The following is a 19,959-nucleotide window of genomic DNA, read 5'->3' on the forward strand; positions in this document are numbered from 1 at the left end:
TCGATTCATCAACAATGGCCCTGGATACATGACAGCTGCGCTCCCTGTATGTGACACCAAGAAGCATAGCCCTGTATAATGCAGAACACTGCTCCAGTGAAGTTTATCAGGTGTGCTTGTGTCTGTTGTATAAGAAAAGATCTCTAGAGCAGTCTACGAGGTGTGCAGTGTGAATAATGCATGTTCTGTATGATATGTGCAGTGTGAGGACAGCTCTTCGTTGTGGTGTGTATATGTGCAGTGTGAGGACAGCTCTTGGTTACGAAAAAAGACATCTGTCCATCCAGTTCGGCCTGTTATCCTGCAAGTTGATCCAGAGGAAGGCAAAAAAAAAACTGTGAGGTAGAAGCCAATTTTCCCCACTTTAGGGGAATAAAAAATTCCTTCCCGACTCCAATCAGGCATCAGATAACTCCCTGGATCAACGACCCCTCTCTAGTAGCTATAGCCTGTAATATTATTACGCTCCAGAAATACATCCAGGCCCCTCTTGAACTCTTTAGTGAACTCACCATCACCACCTCCTCAGGCAGAGAGCTCCATAGTCTCACTGCTCTTACCGTAAAGAATCCTCTTCTATGTCTGTGTACAAACCTTCTTTCCTCCAGACGCAGAGGGTGTCCCCTCGTCACAGTCACAGTCCTGGGGATAAATAGCTGATGGGATAGATCTCTGTACTGACCCCTGATATATTTATACATAGTAATTAGATCTCCCCTCAGTCGTCTTTTTTTTCTAAAGCGAATAACCCTAATTTTAATAATCTTTCAGGGTACTGTAGTTGCCCCATTCCAGTTATTACTTTAGTTGCCCTCCTCTGGACCCTCTCCAGAACATATACACTGTAGTTCCCTGTAGTACCCCATATATACACTGTAGACCCTCTCCAGCACATATATACAATGTCTGCCTTGTTCACAGGAGCCCAGAACTGTACACAGTACTCCATGTGTGGTCTGACTAGTGATTAGTAAAGTGGTAGGACTATGTTCTTATCACGGACATCTATGCCCCTTTTGATGCAACCCATTATCTTATTGGCCTTGGCAGCAGCTGCCTGACACTGGTTTTGCAGCTTAGTTTGCTGTTTATTAAAATTCCTAGGTCCTTTTCCATGTCAGTGTAACCGAGTGTTTTACCATTTAGTATGTAGTTTAGTATTTAGTATGTGGTTGCAGTGTATTTATGTGCAGTGTTACCATAGCTCTTGGTTGCAGTGTATATGTACAGTGTGAGCATAGCTCTCGGTTGCAGTGTAAAGATAGCTTTGGATTTGTATATATATACACACACACACACACAGTGTGCAGATAGCTCTTGGGTGCAGTGTATATATGCAGTGTGAGGACAGCTCTGGGTTGCTGTGTATATATGTGCAGTGTGAGGATATCCCCTGGTTGCAGTGTATATATGTGCAGTGTGAGTATAGCCCCTGGTTGCAGTGTATGTATGTGCAGTGTGAGGATAGCTCTGGGTTGCAGTGTATATATGTCCAGTGTGGGGACAGCTCTGGGTTGCTGTGCATATATGTGCAGTGTGAGGACAGTTCTGGGTTGCAGTGTATATATGTGCAGTGTGAGGACAGCTCTGGGTTGCAGTGTATATATGTGCAGTGTGAGGACAGCTCTGGGTTGCAGTGTATATATGTGCAGTGTGAGGACAGCTCTGGGTTGCAGTGTATATATGTGCAGTGTGAGGACAGCTCTGGGTTGCAGTGTATATATGTGCTGTGTGAGGACAGCTCTGGGTTGCAGTGTATATATGTGCAGTGTGAGGGCAGCTATGGGGTGCAGTGTATATATGTGCAGTGTGAGGACAGCTCTGGGTTGCAGTGTATATATGTGCAGTGTGAGGACAGCTCTGGGTTGCAGTGTATATATGTGCAGTGTGAGGACAGCTCTGGGTTGCAGTGTATATATGTGCAGTGTGAGGACAGCTCTGGGTTGCAGTGTATATATGTGCTGTGTGAGGACAGCTCTGGGTTGCAGTGTATATATGTGCAGTGTGAGGACAGCTCTGGGTTGCAGTGTATATATGTGCAGTGTGAGGACAGCTCTGGGTTGCAGTGTATATATGTGCAGTGTGAGGACAGCTCTGGGTTGCAGTGTATATATGTGCAGTGTGAGGACAGCTCTGGGTTGCAGTGTATATATGTGCAGTGTGAGGACAGCTCTGGGTTGCAGTGTATATATGTGCACATGTGCAGGAAGTTTTCGTTCCTCGGCGGGGGGAGGGAGCGGCCCGGGCCTGCAGTGATGTCGGCGGCTCCTCCCCGGCTTCTCCCGGGCTCAGCAGAGGAAACAGGAAGAGATTGAAGCCCGGAGCCCGGGAGACATGGAGTTCAGCGGGGAGCAGGTGAAGCAGCGGCTGGGGAAGGTGAGCGACTATACTAGTACTGCTCCCTAACTAACTAGTACTGGGCAGATACCAGAATCACACGACTAGTACTGCTCTATAACTAACTAGTAGTGGACTGATACCAGCATCACATGACTAGTACTGCTCCAATTAACTAGTACTGGACTGATACCAGCATCACATGACTAGTACTGCTCTATAGCTAACTAGTAGTGGACTGATACCAGCATCACATGACTAGTACTGCTCTATAACTAACTAGTAGTGGACTAATACCAGCATCACAAGACTAGTAATGCTCCAATTAACTAGTACTGGGAAGATACCAGCATCACATGACTAGTACTGCTCCATATAACTCACAAAATAACTAGCGATCAAATGACCAAAAAATCCCTTTAGGGGTCCTAACTAGTGTATATATAAAACTACATCTTAACGGGGACATTGATTGTTTTCCTAATAATGGCAGCAATCGGATCAGTGCTTTATACTGCAGCGCTGTGTTGGTGTTGTTGTATTATATCAGCGCCTCGATGTATTGACACCTTTTTGTAATAGATTTGCTTTTGCGCACAGTTTGATCTTACAATATGTAATATATTTTTATTGCTACTATCAGCAGATAATCCAGTTCACCGCCTTGCACACTACACGCTACTCGTCTTGATACACTATAGAAGTATCGATTCACATAGCAGTCTCATCACCCCCCCCCCAATTCGCTGCACAAGTATCGCACTGTCCCTATGAGCTCTCCCTGCCAATTGCAGATACATGCCCTCTGCTATTCTCTGCCTAAAGCACAGCAACAAGCACCACCCCTCCGACATGTTTCGCCGCTTCGTCAGGGGAGTTGGGGTAATAGCGCTCACGCGCCAGTGTGCGCCCTATTAAATAACCTAACTCCCCCCCCCCCCCTCTCAGATAATTTCCTACAATGTACGGTCCCCGCTGGTCTGTAACTAACTAGTACTGGACTGATACCAGTATGACATGACTATTACTAACTAGTATCAGGCTCAGTATCTGGCTGATGCTAGCTTAGGATAGGTGGTGGAGTCCAACCACTGGGCCCTCCACGATCACGAGATTGGGGGCCACGACCCCCATGCTGAGGTCGCACATGCGCCTCTATAGGAGGTAGGTGGGCGCTGTACTTGGCTATCTGCGTCCCATAGAGATGAATGGAGCGGCAGCGTTTTCTCACCCACATCTCCATCCATATGGGGGGGACAGGATCTCGTGATCGGTGGTGGTCCCAGCCGTCAGACCCCTACTAATCAGACACCTACCCCCTTCCTATAAGTAGGCAATACGAGACAACCCCATACACTACATAGGACTGGAGTAGGTTGGTGGTTGAATGAAGGACTGCCTGGAAGCCGTTACGCCATATCCGGTATGGCGTATCTGTTACTCCATGTATATTCTATTCAGTGACTCCGGGGGAAGGGCACGTAATCTTTTTGGGAATGTTCTAGGAGTGATCTTTCCTGGGACTCTCAGATTAGCAAATCTCAGCCAAAAATTGTAACCATGGCCGATTTCTGTCCAGACGATGACACTTTGTCGCTTCACCCATCCTGAATGTTTCTCATCCCTGTAATCATGACGTCTGTGAGCTCCGCTTTCAGGATATAACTCTGCTTTACCCCACAGTATAAGTTCCGAGACCTGACTATCGAAGAGTTAAAGGACATCCACCGAGCCTTCCCCAACTTCCTCTACTCCATGGACACCTACAGTAAGTCACCTCCGTATCCTTATACCGCATATGTTACCTGAACTTGTATCCTGGGGCTGACAGAGCGCTATAGGGGAATCATAAGCCGCCATATAGTATCTATGTAATACCACCATATAGTGCTAAATAGCAGTACTATGGAGTATCCACATAATAGTACCATACCGTGCCAAGGCGACATGTACTGCAGTGTAGCACACAGAGGCCGATGGTGGGAGGACATCGAGGGGCACAGGATGGCTCCTGCAGGTAAGTGCATGTTACCTTCATGGCCTCTCTGCTGCAGCGGACATTGCTGTATACTGCTTAAGGCTCCGCGTCCTGATGGAAAACAAAGATTTAAAGGATCCTGATTTTTGTAATTTTTTATTTTTATTTTCAGCGTTTACAGACGAATCTCAGAAGGATTTGTTGAATCTCTCAGGAACGGTTCCCATGAAATTCCAGGGTAATGTCTGATAGTATAGAGGTACACTGACACTTGGGGTACAGGATAATGACATGCTGACACTTGGGGTACAGGATAATGACACGCTGACACTCGGGGTACAGGATAATGACACGCTGACACTCGGGGTACAGGATAATGACTGACACTTGGGGTACAGGATAATGACGCTGACACTCGGGGTACAGGATAATGACACTGACACTCGGGGTACAGGATAATGACACTGACACTCGGGGTACAGGATAATGACTGACACTTGGGGTACAGGATAATGACACTGACACTCGGGGTACAGGATAATGACTGACACTTGGGGTACAGGATAATGACACTGACACTTGGGGTACAGGATAATGACACACTGACACTTGGGGTACAGGATAATGACACGCTGACACTTGGGGTACAGGATAATGACACGCTGACACTTGGGGTACAGGATACTGACACTTGGGGTACAGGATAATGACACGCTGACACTCGGGGTACAGGATAATGACACTCTGGGTACAGGATAATGACACTCTGGGTACAGGATAATGACACTCGGGGTACAGGATAATGACACTCGGGGTACAGGATAATGACACTGACACTTGGGGTGCAGGATAATGACTCTTGGGGTACATGTTTCAGCAGTGACTGTATATATCTGTATATTGGGGTATGTGTATATACCGTATATACCGTTTACCGTCCTCTAGGCTCCTCCTATAATATCCCCGTGTGTCTGTGGCTCCTGGATTCTCACCCGTTCGCCCCCCCCGCTCTGCTTTCTGAAACCCACACAGAACATGGGGATCCGGGTTGGAAAACACATAGATAATCATGGCCGGATCTACCTGCCGTACCTGCAGAACTGGAGCCATGTAAGTACCAGCACATACCTGCCAAAAGTCCTGCAAACTGGGCCACAAAAGGGGTGGGGCTTATACAAATCCCACCCCAAAGTGGGCGTTTGGGGCCTTTCTCAGTGCGGGGTTTAAATTCTGACTTTTTTAAACTGTAAATATTGTTAGCTCTCTGTATCGTCATGGTGATGAGAGATCTCGTTGAGGCTTACACCTAACGAGCTACACGCCAGAGAGAGGCGTCAGTGACAAACCGGTGAGCGGAGCAGTTGCCCATAGCAACCAATCAGGTCACTGCTTTCATTTTCCATAGGCCTCTGAAAAATGAGCACTGGGATCTGGTTGCTATGGCGACTACTGGCCCTGCCCTGGCCTTTCATCACTATGAGCACTCCTATTAGATCCATAATCATGTCATGTGATGGTGACATAACTGCGGAGTATTACAGGTCACATGGCGGCGACCAAACTGGTTTCACTCCGTAATTAACTTACCAGACTGGAGTTTCTGGTTGTGACTGGGATGACGTGAAGCAGATGTCACCAGCAGCCATGAGCAAACGTTATATCGTATAGATTATATATCAGGTGGTTTAGGAGATGCAGAGTCGCCCACGCAGCATTACTGTATACGGAGAGGAATGTCTCCACCGTCCCTCTAGAATTCACCAGCAGGTCACTGGAATGCCACCATTTTGCCACAACTTGCGGCTGACCAAATGATGCCCTGGAGTCTTGGCCTTCAGAGGAGGATGCAAAGAATTATGGGCCCGCGTCTGTCCAGGACGGATGTGGACCCATTCACTTCAATTGGGCTACAAAAGATGCAGACAGCACACCGCGTGATGTCCGTTCCGTGGCCCTCAAAAATGGAGCATGTCCTATTGTTGTCCACATTACAGAAAAGGATAGGACTGTTCTATTAGGGGTTGTTCCATTCTGCAAAATATGGAATGCACATGGCAGGTATCTGTGTTTTGCAGATCCACAAAACGGCCACCGGTCGTGTGCATGAGCTCTAATATCTTATCTATATCTCCTATCTATCTATAAAATAGTAATGAAAGCGGCACAGCGATCAAAAAAGTAACGGTGTGCCTGCGGCTGTGGAGGTGATCCAACATCCAATAAAATAAAGAAATTCCACGCCACTCCCACGGATGTGATTCAAAAGTAGTGTTCACCAAAGCGACGTTTCAGTCCTCTTACTGGGACTTTTATATCTATCTATTAGGGCAGATTTCATTTGAGATGTTCCTGCTGCTGATAGTCCACGTTGTAATCACTGCAGATGTCCAGGGCCCAGTTCTGCTGCTGACAGTGAACATTGCATACACTGCAGATGTCCTGCGCACAGTTCTGCTGTTGACAGTCCACGTCGTATACACTGCAGATGTCTTGCGCGCAGTTCTGCTGCTGACAGTACACATTGTATACACTGTAGATGTTCTGCTGTTGACAGTCCACGTCGTATACACTGTAGATGTCCTGCGCGCAGTTCTGCTGCTGACAGTACATATTGTATACACTGTAGATGTCCTGCGCGCAGTTCTGCTGCTGACAGTACATATTGTATACACTGTAGATGTCCTGCGCGCAGTTCTGCTGGTGACAGTACACATTGTATACACTGTAGATGTCCTGCGCGCAGTTCTGCTGCTGACAGTACATATTGTATACACTGTAGATGTTCTGCTGCTGACAGTACACATTGCATACACTGTAGATGTCCTGTGCAAAGTTCTGCTGTTGACAGTCCATGTCGTATACACTGTAGATGTTCTGCTGTTGACAGTCCACGTTGTATACACTGCAGAAGTCCTGCGCACAGTTCTGCTGCTGACAGTCCATGTCGTATACACTGTAGATGTCCTGCGCACAGTTCTGCTGCTGACAGTACACATTGTATACACTGTAGATCTTCTGCTGCTGACAGTACACATTGTATACACTGTAGATGTCCTGTTACAGTTCTGCTGCTGACAGTACATATTGTATACACTGTAGATGTCCTGTCACGGTTCTGCTGCTGACAGTACACATTGTATACACTGTAGATGTCCTGTGCACAGTTCTGCTGCTGACAGTACACATTGTATACACTGTAGATGTTCTGCTGCTGACAGTCCACGTCGTATACATTGCAGATGTCCTGCGCACAGTTCTGCTGCTGACAGTACACATTGTATACACTGTAGATGTTCTGCTGTTGACAGTCCACGTCGTATACACTGTAGATGTCCTGCGCACAGTTCTGCCGCTGACAGTCCACGTCGTATACACTGCGTGTGGTGGTACCATTACAGCTGGGGCTTGGTTATGTACAGTATGATCTCAGACCTGTATGTAAGCAGCCATTACTGTACCATTATACCCTCCGCTGTCGTCTGGTAACATTCAGCCTCTTACAGCCCAAATCCACCATCCTCGGCCTGATCAAGGAGATGTCGGCGACATTTGAGGATGAGCTCCCGCTGTATTCCCTCTCTGCTGCAGAAGCCGCCAAACAGAAGGAGCTCCTGTCCTTTATCTCCCGGGTCACTGACGGTAAGGATGGAGGGGCCTCCTGACGACACTGGCACTCTGTGCCCCCTGATGTGACGCTATATCATTACATTAACAGGGGTGTCCGCTGTAGATGTCAGGACAAAAAGCAGCAGTAAAGTCACGGTGATCGGAGGAGGAGATTTGGCTCTGGCTTGTCTATTGGCTATATCCGCCAAGGTAAGAATCAGGTTTTCATGACCATTCAGTGCCAGATTAATGGAATTTTGCAGTATTGGATTTTTGGCCGCCCACCACAGGGTGTTATCATTGGGGCAGAGACCCATTGTGTGCCCAGATCTGCACCAGAATTTGCTGACATGATATATGTTATGTCCAGAGGGCTGCGGACAAGCTGCTACTTCTTGACATCAGTGATGGAGGATCGAAAGGTGGAGGAGCCACAGACCTGGAGCTCTTCTCCATCCCAAATGTGGAAGTCAGTAAAGGTAGGTAAAAGGTTAAGAAAGGTATGCACCAAGATAAGGCCCACCCCTTCTGCTAGACCTCACCCACTTTTTAAAAAGGGCTGTAGGCACCGTAAAATCTCAAGAAGTGTTTTTAAATTGTGACTGTAATATGCCAGAATTTCAATTTTCAGCCATTTCTGAGATACGAGGGTTATAAAAATCTGTCTGTTTGCAAGCTGTGACTTTATTTTCTTTGAATCCCTTCAGTTGATGGCTCATGTGTAGCTGTTATCTCTGATAGCATGAGCACTTCTTTAAGCCAGATTTTTATCAGTTTGAGAATAATTGAGTTAGAATAAGTGTTTGAGATCAGAAGGTCACAGCTTGCAAACAGACTGATTTTTATAACCCTTGTATCTCAGAAACGACTGCACATTTTTAATGAAGACCAGATGAAGAAATGATTTTGAGCCCAACATAAGTTAAATGCAATCATAAATTACCCCTAAAGGTGTACATAACCTTTTAAAGGGGGTTTCTGGAAGTCCAATATTGAAAGCCAATCCTCAGGATAGGAAATCATTATCAGATCGGCAGGGTCTGAGACCTAGCCGATCAGCCGTTTGAAGAGGCCACCGCACACTGGAGGACGGCGCAGCCTCCTTTCAGCTTACCAAACACAGTGCCGTCCATCGTATAGTGGCCTAACTTGGTATTGCAGCCCAGGCCATTCACTTGAACTGGAACTGAGGTGCGCACAGGCCATGTGACCAGTAAACGTGATGTCACTGGCCCAGAAAGCGTCTTTTCAAACAGCTGATTTGCGGGTGTTCTTGGAGTCAGACCCCCACCGATCTGAGGATAAGTCATCAATATTTTTCTCCCCCGAAAACCCCTTGAACATATTTGCCCTAATGAACGTCATTTCAGATCTGTCCTCTGTTGCTGACTCAAAAGTCGTAATCATAACGGTGAATGCATGGAGTAATGCTCAGTCCTATCTGGAGGTCTTACAAAGAAACGTGGATCTGCTGCGTGGATTTGTACCAGCCGTGGCCCATCACTGCCCGGACAGTGTGCTGCTGATTGCCTCCCAGCCGGGTAAGTGCGGGACACAGGGGTCTTGAAGACGTCTTTTGGTTGTGGGTCTGTCCTTGAAACATCCTGTATATTACATGTCCATTGTTTCCTACACATGTAAATAACCTCTCATTGACATTTCCCCTTGAATTGCAGTGGAGATAATGACCTACGTGGCTTGGAAATTCAGTGGGCTTCCCTCCAGACAAGTCATAGGGATTGGGTGTAACTTGGACTCTGCAAGGTTTCAGCATATCGTTCAGACGTTGGCCAATTCTTCGGAAGAATCACAGTCAAGCTGGATCATTGGGGAGCAAGGAGCAGATAAAGGTGAGGATGTGAGGGGTTCTGTAAGGTATTGTATTTTTACTGTGTTTATTTTTTTTTTTAACTGTAGTCAGCGCCCCCCATCATCTTTGTACAGTGGTCTGATCCACAACATACATGGTATTTTCTCCTACTGACTGCATCATTGTGGAATAAACCATCGCAGAATGGGGGGGTTCTGACTACACTTGTGCAACAAAGCCACATGAATTGAACATTGTGGATTTATTTCAGTGGCGGCCTGGAGTGATCCGGATTCGGCAAATAATCTCAAGCCTTCTGCAAAATTATATCCCAGGCTGTTCCAGGAACAGCTGACAAACAGGCGAGTGTGAAATGATATGTAGCGTCACTATGTGTGAGTTTTTTACCTTAGTCATTGATATTCCATTATCCTCACAGAGCTCTGGAGGTCATGAAAGGTAAAGGTCAGAGGTCGTGGTCTATCGGTCTGTCTGTAGCTGACCTCACAGACACCATTGTGCAAAATAAGAAGAAGGTTCACTCTGTTTCTTTACTTGCTAAGGTAATGACAAATCTCTGGTGGAGGGTGAGCATCCTAGAAGCATACTGTAACACAAATACAAACCATATGGGGCAGAAGTTAAAGGGACGCTAAACACGGAAAATGCACACAGGACTAATAATCAACCCCAGAACTTCTCTTGCAAGGCTACTTTCACACTTGCGGCAGAATGATCCGGCAAGAAGTTCTGTTGCCGGATCCGGCAATCTGCATGCAAACGGACAGCATTTGTAGGATGCGGATCCGTCTCGCAAATGCATTGCAAGAACTGATCCGTCTCTCCGTTTGTCATACGGACAAAATGATCAGTTTCTTTTTCCCCCCACATATTTAAAGGTCTGCGCATGGGCAGACCGGAAGGACTGATCCGGCATTGCGATATTTTTAATGCCGGATCTGGCACGAATACATTTTAACCCCTTAGTGACCACCCATACGTGTTTTTACTGACGTAAACAAAGGGGGTTTTAGCTAAACGGCTGGCTTTAATCAATCATTACATGTACTTAAAATGGTGCATTAAAAACTATAACTTGTCCTGCAAAAAATAAGACCTCCTACAAGTACATTTATGAAAAAACAAAAAAGTTCTAGCTCCTGGAATGCAATTTTTTAAAAATGTGCTTGGTCACTAAGGGGTTTTTTAATGTAAAAATTGATGCCGATTCTGGCAAATGATCCGGAATTTTGGGCGGAGATAATACCGCAGCATGCTGCGGTATTTCCTCCGTCCAAAACGCCGTTCAGCGACTGAACTGAAGACATCCTGATGCATCCTGAACGGATTTCTCTCCATTCAAAATGCATGGGGATGAAACTGATCAATTATTTTCCGGTATTGAGCCCCTATGACGGAAAAGAAAACCGCTAGTGTGAAAGTACCCTAATCTCTTCAATTCCCTTGATTTAATTTTTTCTCATATTACAGATAACACTGAAAAAATAAATAAATAATAAAATTATATATATATAAATCTCAGCAATGTCCCCTCTTCTCCTCCTCACAGTAGGACAAGTGGATGCAGCAGGACCCTCTGCCCTGTTTTGTAGCCCATAAATACTGGATAAATGATACCAGTCGTCTGTTATTTCCTGCAACACCCCTCGGTTTGCTCTCTGGCTGCCCTAATATGACACATTCAAAAGGTTCCTGAAAATGGGATTTCAGCTTCTCCCCATTTTCATGCTCTCTGCTTGCAGCCAGTGAATGGGGGCTCAGATTCTTAAAGCCAGTCCTGAGCCTGTGTTCCACACGGATACGAGACTTTGAGAGAGATCCAACACACTTGGACCTTGTTCACTCAGTACAGTTTTTCCATAAATTGATTGTCCAGTTTAGTAAACCCATTTTCATACACTCTATTAGGGAATTAAATAAGGGGTTGGGTCAGCACAACCTGCCTGTAGGTGCACATCACTATGGCGAAATACATATACAAACGGAAAATGCAAATGTGATCGCACACTACATCCAGCACTCTGCCCTCCATGCTGGACGAGACATTGGTTTATATTTTGGCCAAAGCATAGTAAGCCACTCACCGCGTCAAGGTTGTCTCATGAGTGGTCCCTAACTCATGAGTTAGGGACCACTCATGAGACAACCTTGACGCGGTGAGTGGCTTACTATGCTTTGGCCAAAATATAAACCAATGTCTCGTCCAGCATGGAGGGCAGAGTGCTGGATGTAGTGTGCGATCACATTTGCATTTTCTATTAGGGAATTCTAGGTTACTAGAGGGGGGCTTCCCTCATCAGGATCTTCATGTCTTGGCTTCAAGGACTCTCGCTTTGGAGGACCTGCCCTGTATAACACAGACAGCCCTTGATATGGACACTGTGTAAGGGCTCATGCGCATGGCCGTGTGCCCCGGACGTTCTGGCACCACATCACAGATGCGGACCCATTCACTTGAATGGGGGCCGCAATCCGGAAGGTCTGTGCGGAACGGAGGCACGGAAGCCCTACGGAGTGAATGGGTCTGTGATCTGCATGCGGCGCCCCCGCGGTCGGTGCCCGTGCATGGGCCCTAATACTTTGCTTCCTCTGTGGGGGCGCTGCAGGGATACTGAACACTTACTGATTTATTATCAGACCACAGCTGAACACTGGGGGGTCCCAACAGGGGGACATTTTGTGTTCAGCCTATTTTTTAACACGCCCTTCTAACAGGTAGGTATTCTCCAAAGCAAAGAACCCTGTGATAAAAAAAAACAAAAAAACATCTCAATGGTTTAGGACCGGTTTTAAGCTTCTGGATGCACATAAGCATATTTTCATTCACTGAAAGCAAACGAAGGTAATGAAAATGGTGAAAAAACAAACACAAAGAATATTAGAAAATTGCAGAATACTTCATTGTACAGCACTCCCTTTAATACAATAAATTCGTATACGTACAGCAGAATATTGACTGGTGGCACTCGGACAGACTCGCTCCGGTAAATCCCGATCTGTGTGTTCTCTCCTTAGGGATTCTTCAACATTCAGCAGGATGTGTTTCTGAGCATGCCCTGTATGCTGGGAGATGGTGGGGTGCTTGGGAGCCCCCAGATCCTACAACATGAAGATCACGTATCTGACGCTCTCCACAAAAGCGCCACCTCCATATATGACCTGCAGCGGCAGCTGAGCCTGTGAGCTGCCCCGGGAGCTGGACTCCATGATGCTGTGCGTCATCTCTGCAGTGCAGAGAGAACAAGGGGTTAATCTGCTGCTATTTTTTCCGTTTCCACTGTCGTCCACACTCGCAGTCGGCAGCCATTGTGGACCCCGCTGACCCATGGACTGGCCACTCGCTGTCTTGTGCCTCTCGCCGTGGCTCCCGCTCTGTGGCTGGTACGTTGTGATTTCTGACTTACAAATCTGATCATATTCTCATTTTTTTGCCTGTACTGCTATCGCTTTTATGGTTGATGACTTGGTATGCGGCGGGCTCCTCTGCACTACACTGACATACGCAATGTGTCTGACTTAAAGGGGTTGTCCAAGCATCCTCAGGATAGGTCATCGGTATATGATCGGAGGGGGTCTGATGCCTGTCGCCCCATGATCAGCTGTTTGAAGAGGCCGTGATGCTCTGTTGAGCGCGCAGCGCTGTCCGCTGTATAGTGGCAGTGCTTGGTATTGCAACTCGGCCCCATTCACTTCAATAGGACTTAGCTGAGCTTAGGCCACGTGACTGATGAATGTGACGTCACTGACCTAGGAAGAGACCACGGCGCTCACTGACCTAGGAAGAGACCACGGCGCTCACAGAGGGCTACGGTCTCTTCAAGCAGCTGATCGGCGGGCGCCCTGGAGTCGGATCAGATACTGATGACCTATCCTGAGGATAGATCTTCAATATTAATGCATCTGTAAAGTTGACGCCAATATTTGGGGTCCATGGATGGAAATGGCGCGCATTCACATCTTTGGGGGGAGATAAACAGAGCTGCGCGACTCGTATTGCACGAAAGTTGCCTTTTATTTGAAGGTGAACCCTGGATAAAGGGGCTCTCTAATAGTACACACAGGGTTTCTTCAAAATGCAGCCATTTATACACTATATCAGCGATGGCCAACCTGTGGCAGAATCCACATGTTTTACTTGCAGATTTGCCAGGATTTCAATTTATTGCACTGTAAAGGGTAAAATCTGACTGCAGTCCTTGCAGATTTTTTTTAGGTAGGGTTTTTGAAAATCTCTTGCATATATTGTGCTGTCACTTGTGCAGATTCTGCATCAGATCCACCATGTCTGCAGTCCTGTCTCCGTGCAGCCACGGACCCTGAGGTCTCGTGTATAATATGATTAAGTCTTGTTGAATTAAATGACCCCCATTTGTAATACCGGGCAAACCCTTTAAAGGTTTTTTTTTTTTTTGTTTGTCTTCTGTAGCAACATTTTATTATACTTTTGTTTGAACAGTAGTCACCATTTTCAACAAGTCTGTTTGCTGCCAGCGAATAGAAATGTTCTCGCCCACACAGTTCTTATTATGTATCTGTGTAGATATTCCACTGCACAGTTGGGTTCCAGGCTGATGGTTGCTCTCTATGCTCTCTATGTTGCAGTGTAGCCTTGCATACTTTCGTTAGGTAGGTCCCTTACCCACATGAATTTAGTATTTGTGCTTTTTGCCACCAGAATAAACTCTTTTTATTTAATTTTATTTTTATTTTTTCTTGCACGTGTATTTTTTGCTTTATTATTATTATTTATTCTTTCTGCTGGTTTTTGCAAATAGTGGGGGAGATGATATTATCAAGACCGGCATTTTCAACACTGGCCAAGATCCTGGTTCCTAGGGCAAATGTAATTTAAGGGGCATTCCCATCTGGGACATTGATTGCACATCACTAGGATACAGTGGCATGCCTAAGGTGTTGGCACCTGGGGCGGGTCCTTTCTCTGGTGCACCCCCCCAATACTTTAAAAAATTTTTTACCCCCTTAACAGTAATTGCCCTCATTGTACAACCTTCACAGTAGTTTTGTACAGATGTGTGCCCTCTCACAGTAGTTATGCCCTCTTTGTGCCCCCTTCACAATAATAATGCCCATTGTGCCCCTTCACAGTAATTATGCCCATTGTGCCCCCTTAATAGTAGTAATGCCCACTGTGCCCCCTTCATAGTAAAAATCCCCATTGTGGCTCCTTCACAGTAATAATGCCCTCTGTTCCCCCTTCATTGTAGTAATGCCCTCTGGCTCTGTGCCCCCTCCACAGTAATAAAGACCTCTGTGCCACCTCCACAGTAATAAAGACCTCTGTGCCACCTCCACAGTAATAAAGACCTCTGTGCCCTCTCTGTATTAAAAAAAACAACACACAGTAACTACTCACCTTGTCCCGTTCCTGAAGCTCACATGCCTCTCTTCCCTGCTGGCACAGATCGCTCTGCAGCACGGTGTGGGCGGAGCTTATGCAGATTACCGGGCTGCAGGCTCCGCCCACACAGGCCGGCAGCGCAATCTGTGCCCGCAGGATGAATGGTGGAGCGGGGAGAAGTCTTCCTGCTTCACCATTCTGTGCGCTGCCGGCCTGAAGGAGGGGAGGAGCGCGGGGAGCTGAGAGGTGAGTGACAGGACATCAGCTCCCTGCGCTCCAATCTGTATTGATGGAAGCGCTCATTGCTTCTGGCACCCCCCTGAGAGCCTGCATCCGAGGCAGACACCCCCCCACCCCTTGGCACGCCACTGCTAGGATATGCCATCAATGTCAGATAGGTGCAAGTACCACCTCTGGAACCCGCTTATGTCTCCAGAATGGGACCCCTTGAAATGAAGGAGATGACACCATGCCTTCACAGCCACCCACCGTTCACCACTTTGGAAATTCTGAAAGTAGCCGAGCATGCTTTCTCTGCCATTTTCAGGAGCGGTGAATGGAGAGCAGACTGCATGTGTGAGGCGTCCTTACCATTCACTGCCATGCTCCCGAAAAAAAACGAGCGCGCCTGGCTCATAGTGGTGAACAGAGGGTGGTCGTGCATGCACAGCTGCTCTCTATTCACTTTGGGGGCCCTGTTCTGGAGATAAGAGTTGGTCCCAGAGCTGAGACCTGCACCAGACAATGGGGGCATATCGGTTGTCTCGGCTATTTCCGGCGGCCCCATAGAAATGAATGGGAGCGGTGGCTGCCCAAGCGCGGTGCACTTCCGTTCAGTACTATGGGGAGAGCACTTGGTGGTGGTGGTCAGACCCTGGGAAACCCATTGTCCTCTGGCCACCACCTTCCCCGCTCCGTTCTCAGGGTAAGTGCGGGTCCCAGAGGAGGGACCTGCACCTATCAGACAATGGGACCTATCCTAGCGATATGTCCCCATTGTCTCAGATGGGAATACCCCTTTCATTTATGATGAGGCACACACCTCATCATACATTAAGTGCATCCTCCAGTAGTCCACCCGCCTGGAAAGAGATCTACAGCCCCTTTTCGGAAAGTGGCGGTGAAACCCCTTTTGCACAAAAAATGTTGTGCAAATGGCAGTTAAAAAGTCGCAGACCTGGGGTTTGGAACTTTATAATGCCATTTTCTGGCATATGGGGATGATGAGGGGTGTTTGCCCACTAGCGGTTTCTTCATATTTCCCCCCCTATAGCGAAGGTGATGTGAAAAGTCCTGAAAAAAGAGCTTCAGCATAAAGCGAGAAAGACAAAAACGCCACCTAATAAGCTAAACACCAGGAGCAAAAAAAAAAAAAAACGCTTGTGTGTCCTGCGCTTCATATTCCGAGTTGATCTTCAGCGAACATCTGCAGTTGCTGTTTTTACCTCTCCAAAAAAACACAATTTTTTTTTTATGTGAAAGCAGCCTTACTGAAACAAGACCATAAAGCCAGAAGAGCTGCAATGACAAAAATGAACTTTGCATAAAGTCACACCGGATGCCCAGTCCACTCCAACCCTATGAGGAACAGAAACGTAGAAAATCACGTGAAAACAGAGATGATGCAGCTTGACAATTGTTTAACCCCTTAAAGGGGTTTTCCCAGGAACGATACTCATCCCGAGCCATGTCTGATCCGACATTCAGTGGACATGCTTGTGTTCGGCACAGGCAGAGATCGTACTCCCACGGGGTTGAATGGAGCGGCAGCGGACATGTGTGATCACATTTCACTACTTTTGCACAATAAAATCACTTTGCTTAAAAATCATGTGTTTTTGTGTCTCTATATTCTGACAGCTGTAACGTTTGTATTTTTCCATCATTGGGCGAGGGCTTGATTTCTGTGAGACTAGCCCAAATTTTCCAAACTTTTTGAATGTTTTTTATTAATTTTTTTGGAAGGTGGTTGAACAAAAACAGCTATTCTGCCATTGTTTTAATATTTTCTTTTTACGGTGTGGGGTGAATAACATGGCGGTTTGACCCATATTAAAGCATCTTTCATTGTTAATATCTTCATTGTTACATTTTTTTTCCCTTGGATTGTTTTTTGCTTAGGGGCCATTAACACAGCATTTTTTACTGTAAATGTTTGGCACAGACGGCCACGCTGAAATTCCATCTAAATCCCGCCGGCGGCTGCGTCCTTTCTGCCTCTTTTTCTCATTCGTGGGAGGCAGTGCTGAAGATCGCTGAGCAGCAGTTTAAAGCCCCGGCCACACTGAGATGGGACATGCCCGTTCTCAATGTGGTCACTGCTTTAGGAGCGCCACTCATTGCAAAGAATGGGAGGCATAAAGGACACAACCCCCGATGGGATTTCGGCGTTGCTGTCCATGCCAAAATTCAGCTGTAAAAGCTACAGTGTGAACAGGCCCCTAAATGTATTGCCTGTATCTGTGATCCTTTGAGCACTTACGGTACATAATACACTGTATTAATTAGGCGGTACAATGTAGTATTCTGCTGACAGGCAGCCTATTAGGCCCGGCCTCTGATCGGTTCTATTAGTTAAATGGCACCATTTTTTTTTTTTGCGCTATGTGGCCCCCCGCACAGGACAAGCGTTTCCGCCAAAACCCCTTTCAATTACACTTGGGCCGTTTTCCCACTGCTTCATTTGCTAAAAGTTGTTCCTTTAGGTCCCTTTCACATGAGCGATGTTTCTGCGAGGGTGCAATGCATGATGCGAACGCATTGCGCCCGCACAGAATCCGGACCCATTTATTACAATGGGGCTGTGTACATGTGTGTTGGTTTTACGCATCACTTGTGCGTTGCGTGAAAATAGCAGCATGTTCTATATTCTGCAAGTTTCACGCAACGCAGGCCCTATAGAAATGAATGGGGCTGTGTGAAAATCGCATCGCATCCACAAGCAAGTGCGGCTTCGATGCGTTTTTCACGGATGGTTGCTAAGAGATGTTGTTTGTATACATTCAGTTTTTTATCACGTGCGTGCAAAACGTATTGCACCCGCGCGATAACAACTGAACGTGATTGCAGGCAAAACTGAATGACTTGGCCTGCGAATTCGCGCAGTTTTCACTGAACGCACCTGGACATGCTCGTCTGCAAGGGGCCTTAGAGGGTAGAGTCCTGACCAAATTTTCACCTCTAGTAGAAGAGGAGATAATCCCAACTAAGACTGGGCCCCCTCTTGCCCTGGGCCCCATAGCAGTCGCATGGTCTGCCGCTATGGCAGTTACACCCCTGGGACCCCCCCCCCCCCTTCTTCCCCATCAGGTACGATGGCTACCTCTGCAGCCCCTATAGCTACGTCCCTGGTGACAACCTCTTTGGAAGCTGTAATTTAATAATTACAGTAACGGATACTAAAAAAAGGAAGCATTTTGGTGACCTTTGTAGTTGGGTTAATAATTACGCATAATGGATTTACTGTAGATTTTTTTTAAGCATCAAATCTGTTCAAAGGAAATCTGCAGCAGAAATCCATGTCAAATCATGTGGATATATTATGTGACCTCACAGTACCCCACCCCCTTAACAGTGACCTCACAGTACCCCGCTGCCTTAACAGTGACCTCCACAGCATTTGCCCCTTAATAGTGGCTCCTGCCCCCTTAACAGTGATCTCCACAGTGGCCTGCCCCCTTACCTGTGACCTCCACCATGCCCACCCCTTTAACAGTGACCTCCACAGTTCCCTGCCCCTTTAATGCTAGGGCTACAGGACGACATGTGTCGCGTAACATTTTGTCTCAACAATTTTTATAACGATAGTCTATGGTGTCGGACAGCGACATGTGACATACTGCGACACGACAGTTGCAATAAATCCATCCAAAATAGATTTTTCTGCGTCTGTCGCGTCGCAGTCGCAGCATGTCACAGTGCAACACCATAGACTATCGTTATAAAAATTGTCTCGCCACACATGTCGTCGTGTAGCCCTAGCCTAAAGCTGACCTACAGCAGTGAAGAAAAATGGCTGGATTGTTATGGAAACCTGGAGTAAAACTGTGTGTATGTGGAGACTAAAGGCCTGCGAGCTTCTACATGTGACCGTGTGTATGGCAGTTGGGATATGAAGAGAAAGACTTGCAGGCTTGTATTGGCTAATACAGGTAATTTTTGGGAATATCTCAGGAACGGTACATCCTAGAGAGCTGAGACCCGGTCTAAAACCTTCCCGGACACCTTCCCGGTCTAGTCGTTTGGTTGCGCATAAAGAACAGACAGAAACTCATTGTGTACCGGCATGTTACCTCCACAATATTCTTTCCCAGATAGTAAGTGATATGTGGACCAAGTTTAGTAGCAATTGATCGATGAGTTTTTGAGTTACAGAGCAATATGTGTGCAGCAAAAACAGTCGGAGCATACAGACTCCATGCAGCTGCTGTGTAGGGGTGAATGACCCCCCACAAGATGTCTCTCCAGGTAGCAAGGGATGTGAATACCAAGTGTCGTTGAAATCGATGGTTGCGTTTTTGATTGATTGCGGAACATATACACTCACCTAAAGAATTATTAGTGCCCCCATACTAATACGGTGTTGGACCCCCTTTTGCCTTCAGAACTGACCTTATTCTACGTGGCATTGATTCCACAAGGTGCTGATAGCATTCTTTAGAAATGTTGGCCCATATTGATAGGATAGCATCTTGCAGTTGATGGAGATTTGAGGGATGCACATCCAGGGCACGAAGCTCCCGTTCCACCACATCCCAAAGATGCTCTATTGGGTTGAGATCTGGTGACTGTGGGGCCATTTTAGTAAAGTGAACTCATTGTCATGTTCAAGAAACCAATTTGAAATGA

At 46.7% G+C, this 19,959-nt stretch overlaps 1 protein-coding gene across 1 annotated transcript; it reads left to right on the forward strand.

Moving 5' to 3' along the window:
- The first annotated feature begins 2,234 nt into the window (after window positions 1-2,234).
- UEVLD (UEV and lactate/malate dehyrogenase domains) lies at window positions 2,235-14,713 on the forward strand. Its single transcript, XM_040409771.1, is given in 13 exon segments — window positions 2,235-2,376; window positions 4,021-4,105; window positions 4,488-4,553; window positions 5,261-5,316; window positions 5,318-5,425; window positions 7,819-7,954; window positions 8,031-8,131; window positions 8,292-8,400; window positions 9,292-9,462; window positions 9,598-9,771; window positions 10,003-10,093; window positions 10,171-10,294; window positions 12,768-14,713. Coding segments are annotated over 13 exon segments (1,431 nt in total). The 5' UTR covers window positions 2,235-2,334; the 3' UTR covers window positions 12,936-14,713.
- Window positions 14,714-19,959: the final 5,246 nt, after the last annotated feature.

This window comes from Bufo bufo, chromosome 10 (genome assembly GCF_905171765.1).
Source record: "Bufo bufo chromosome 10, aBufBuf1.1, whole genome shotgun sequence".
Lineage (NCBI taxonomy): Eukaryota > Metazoa > Chordata > Amphibia > Anura > Bufonidae > Bufo > Bufo bufo.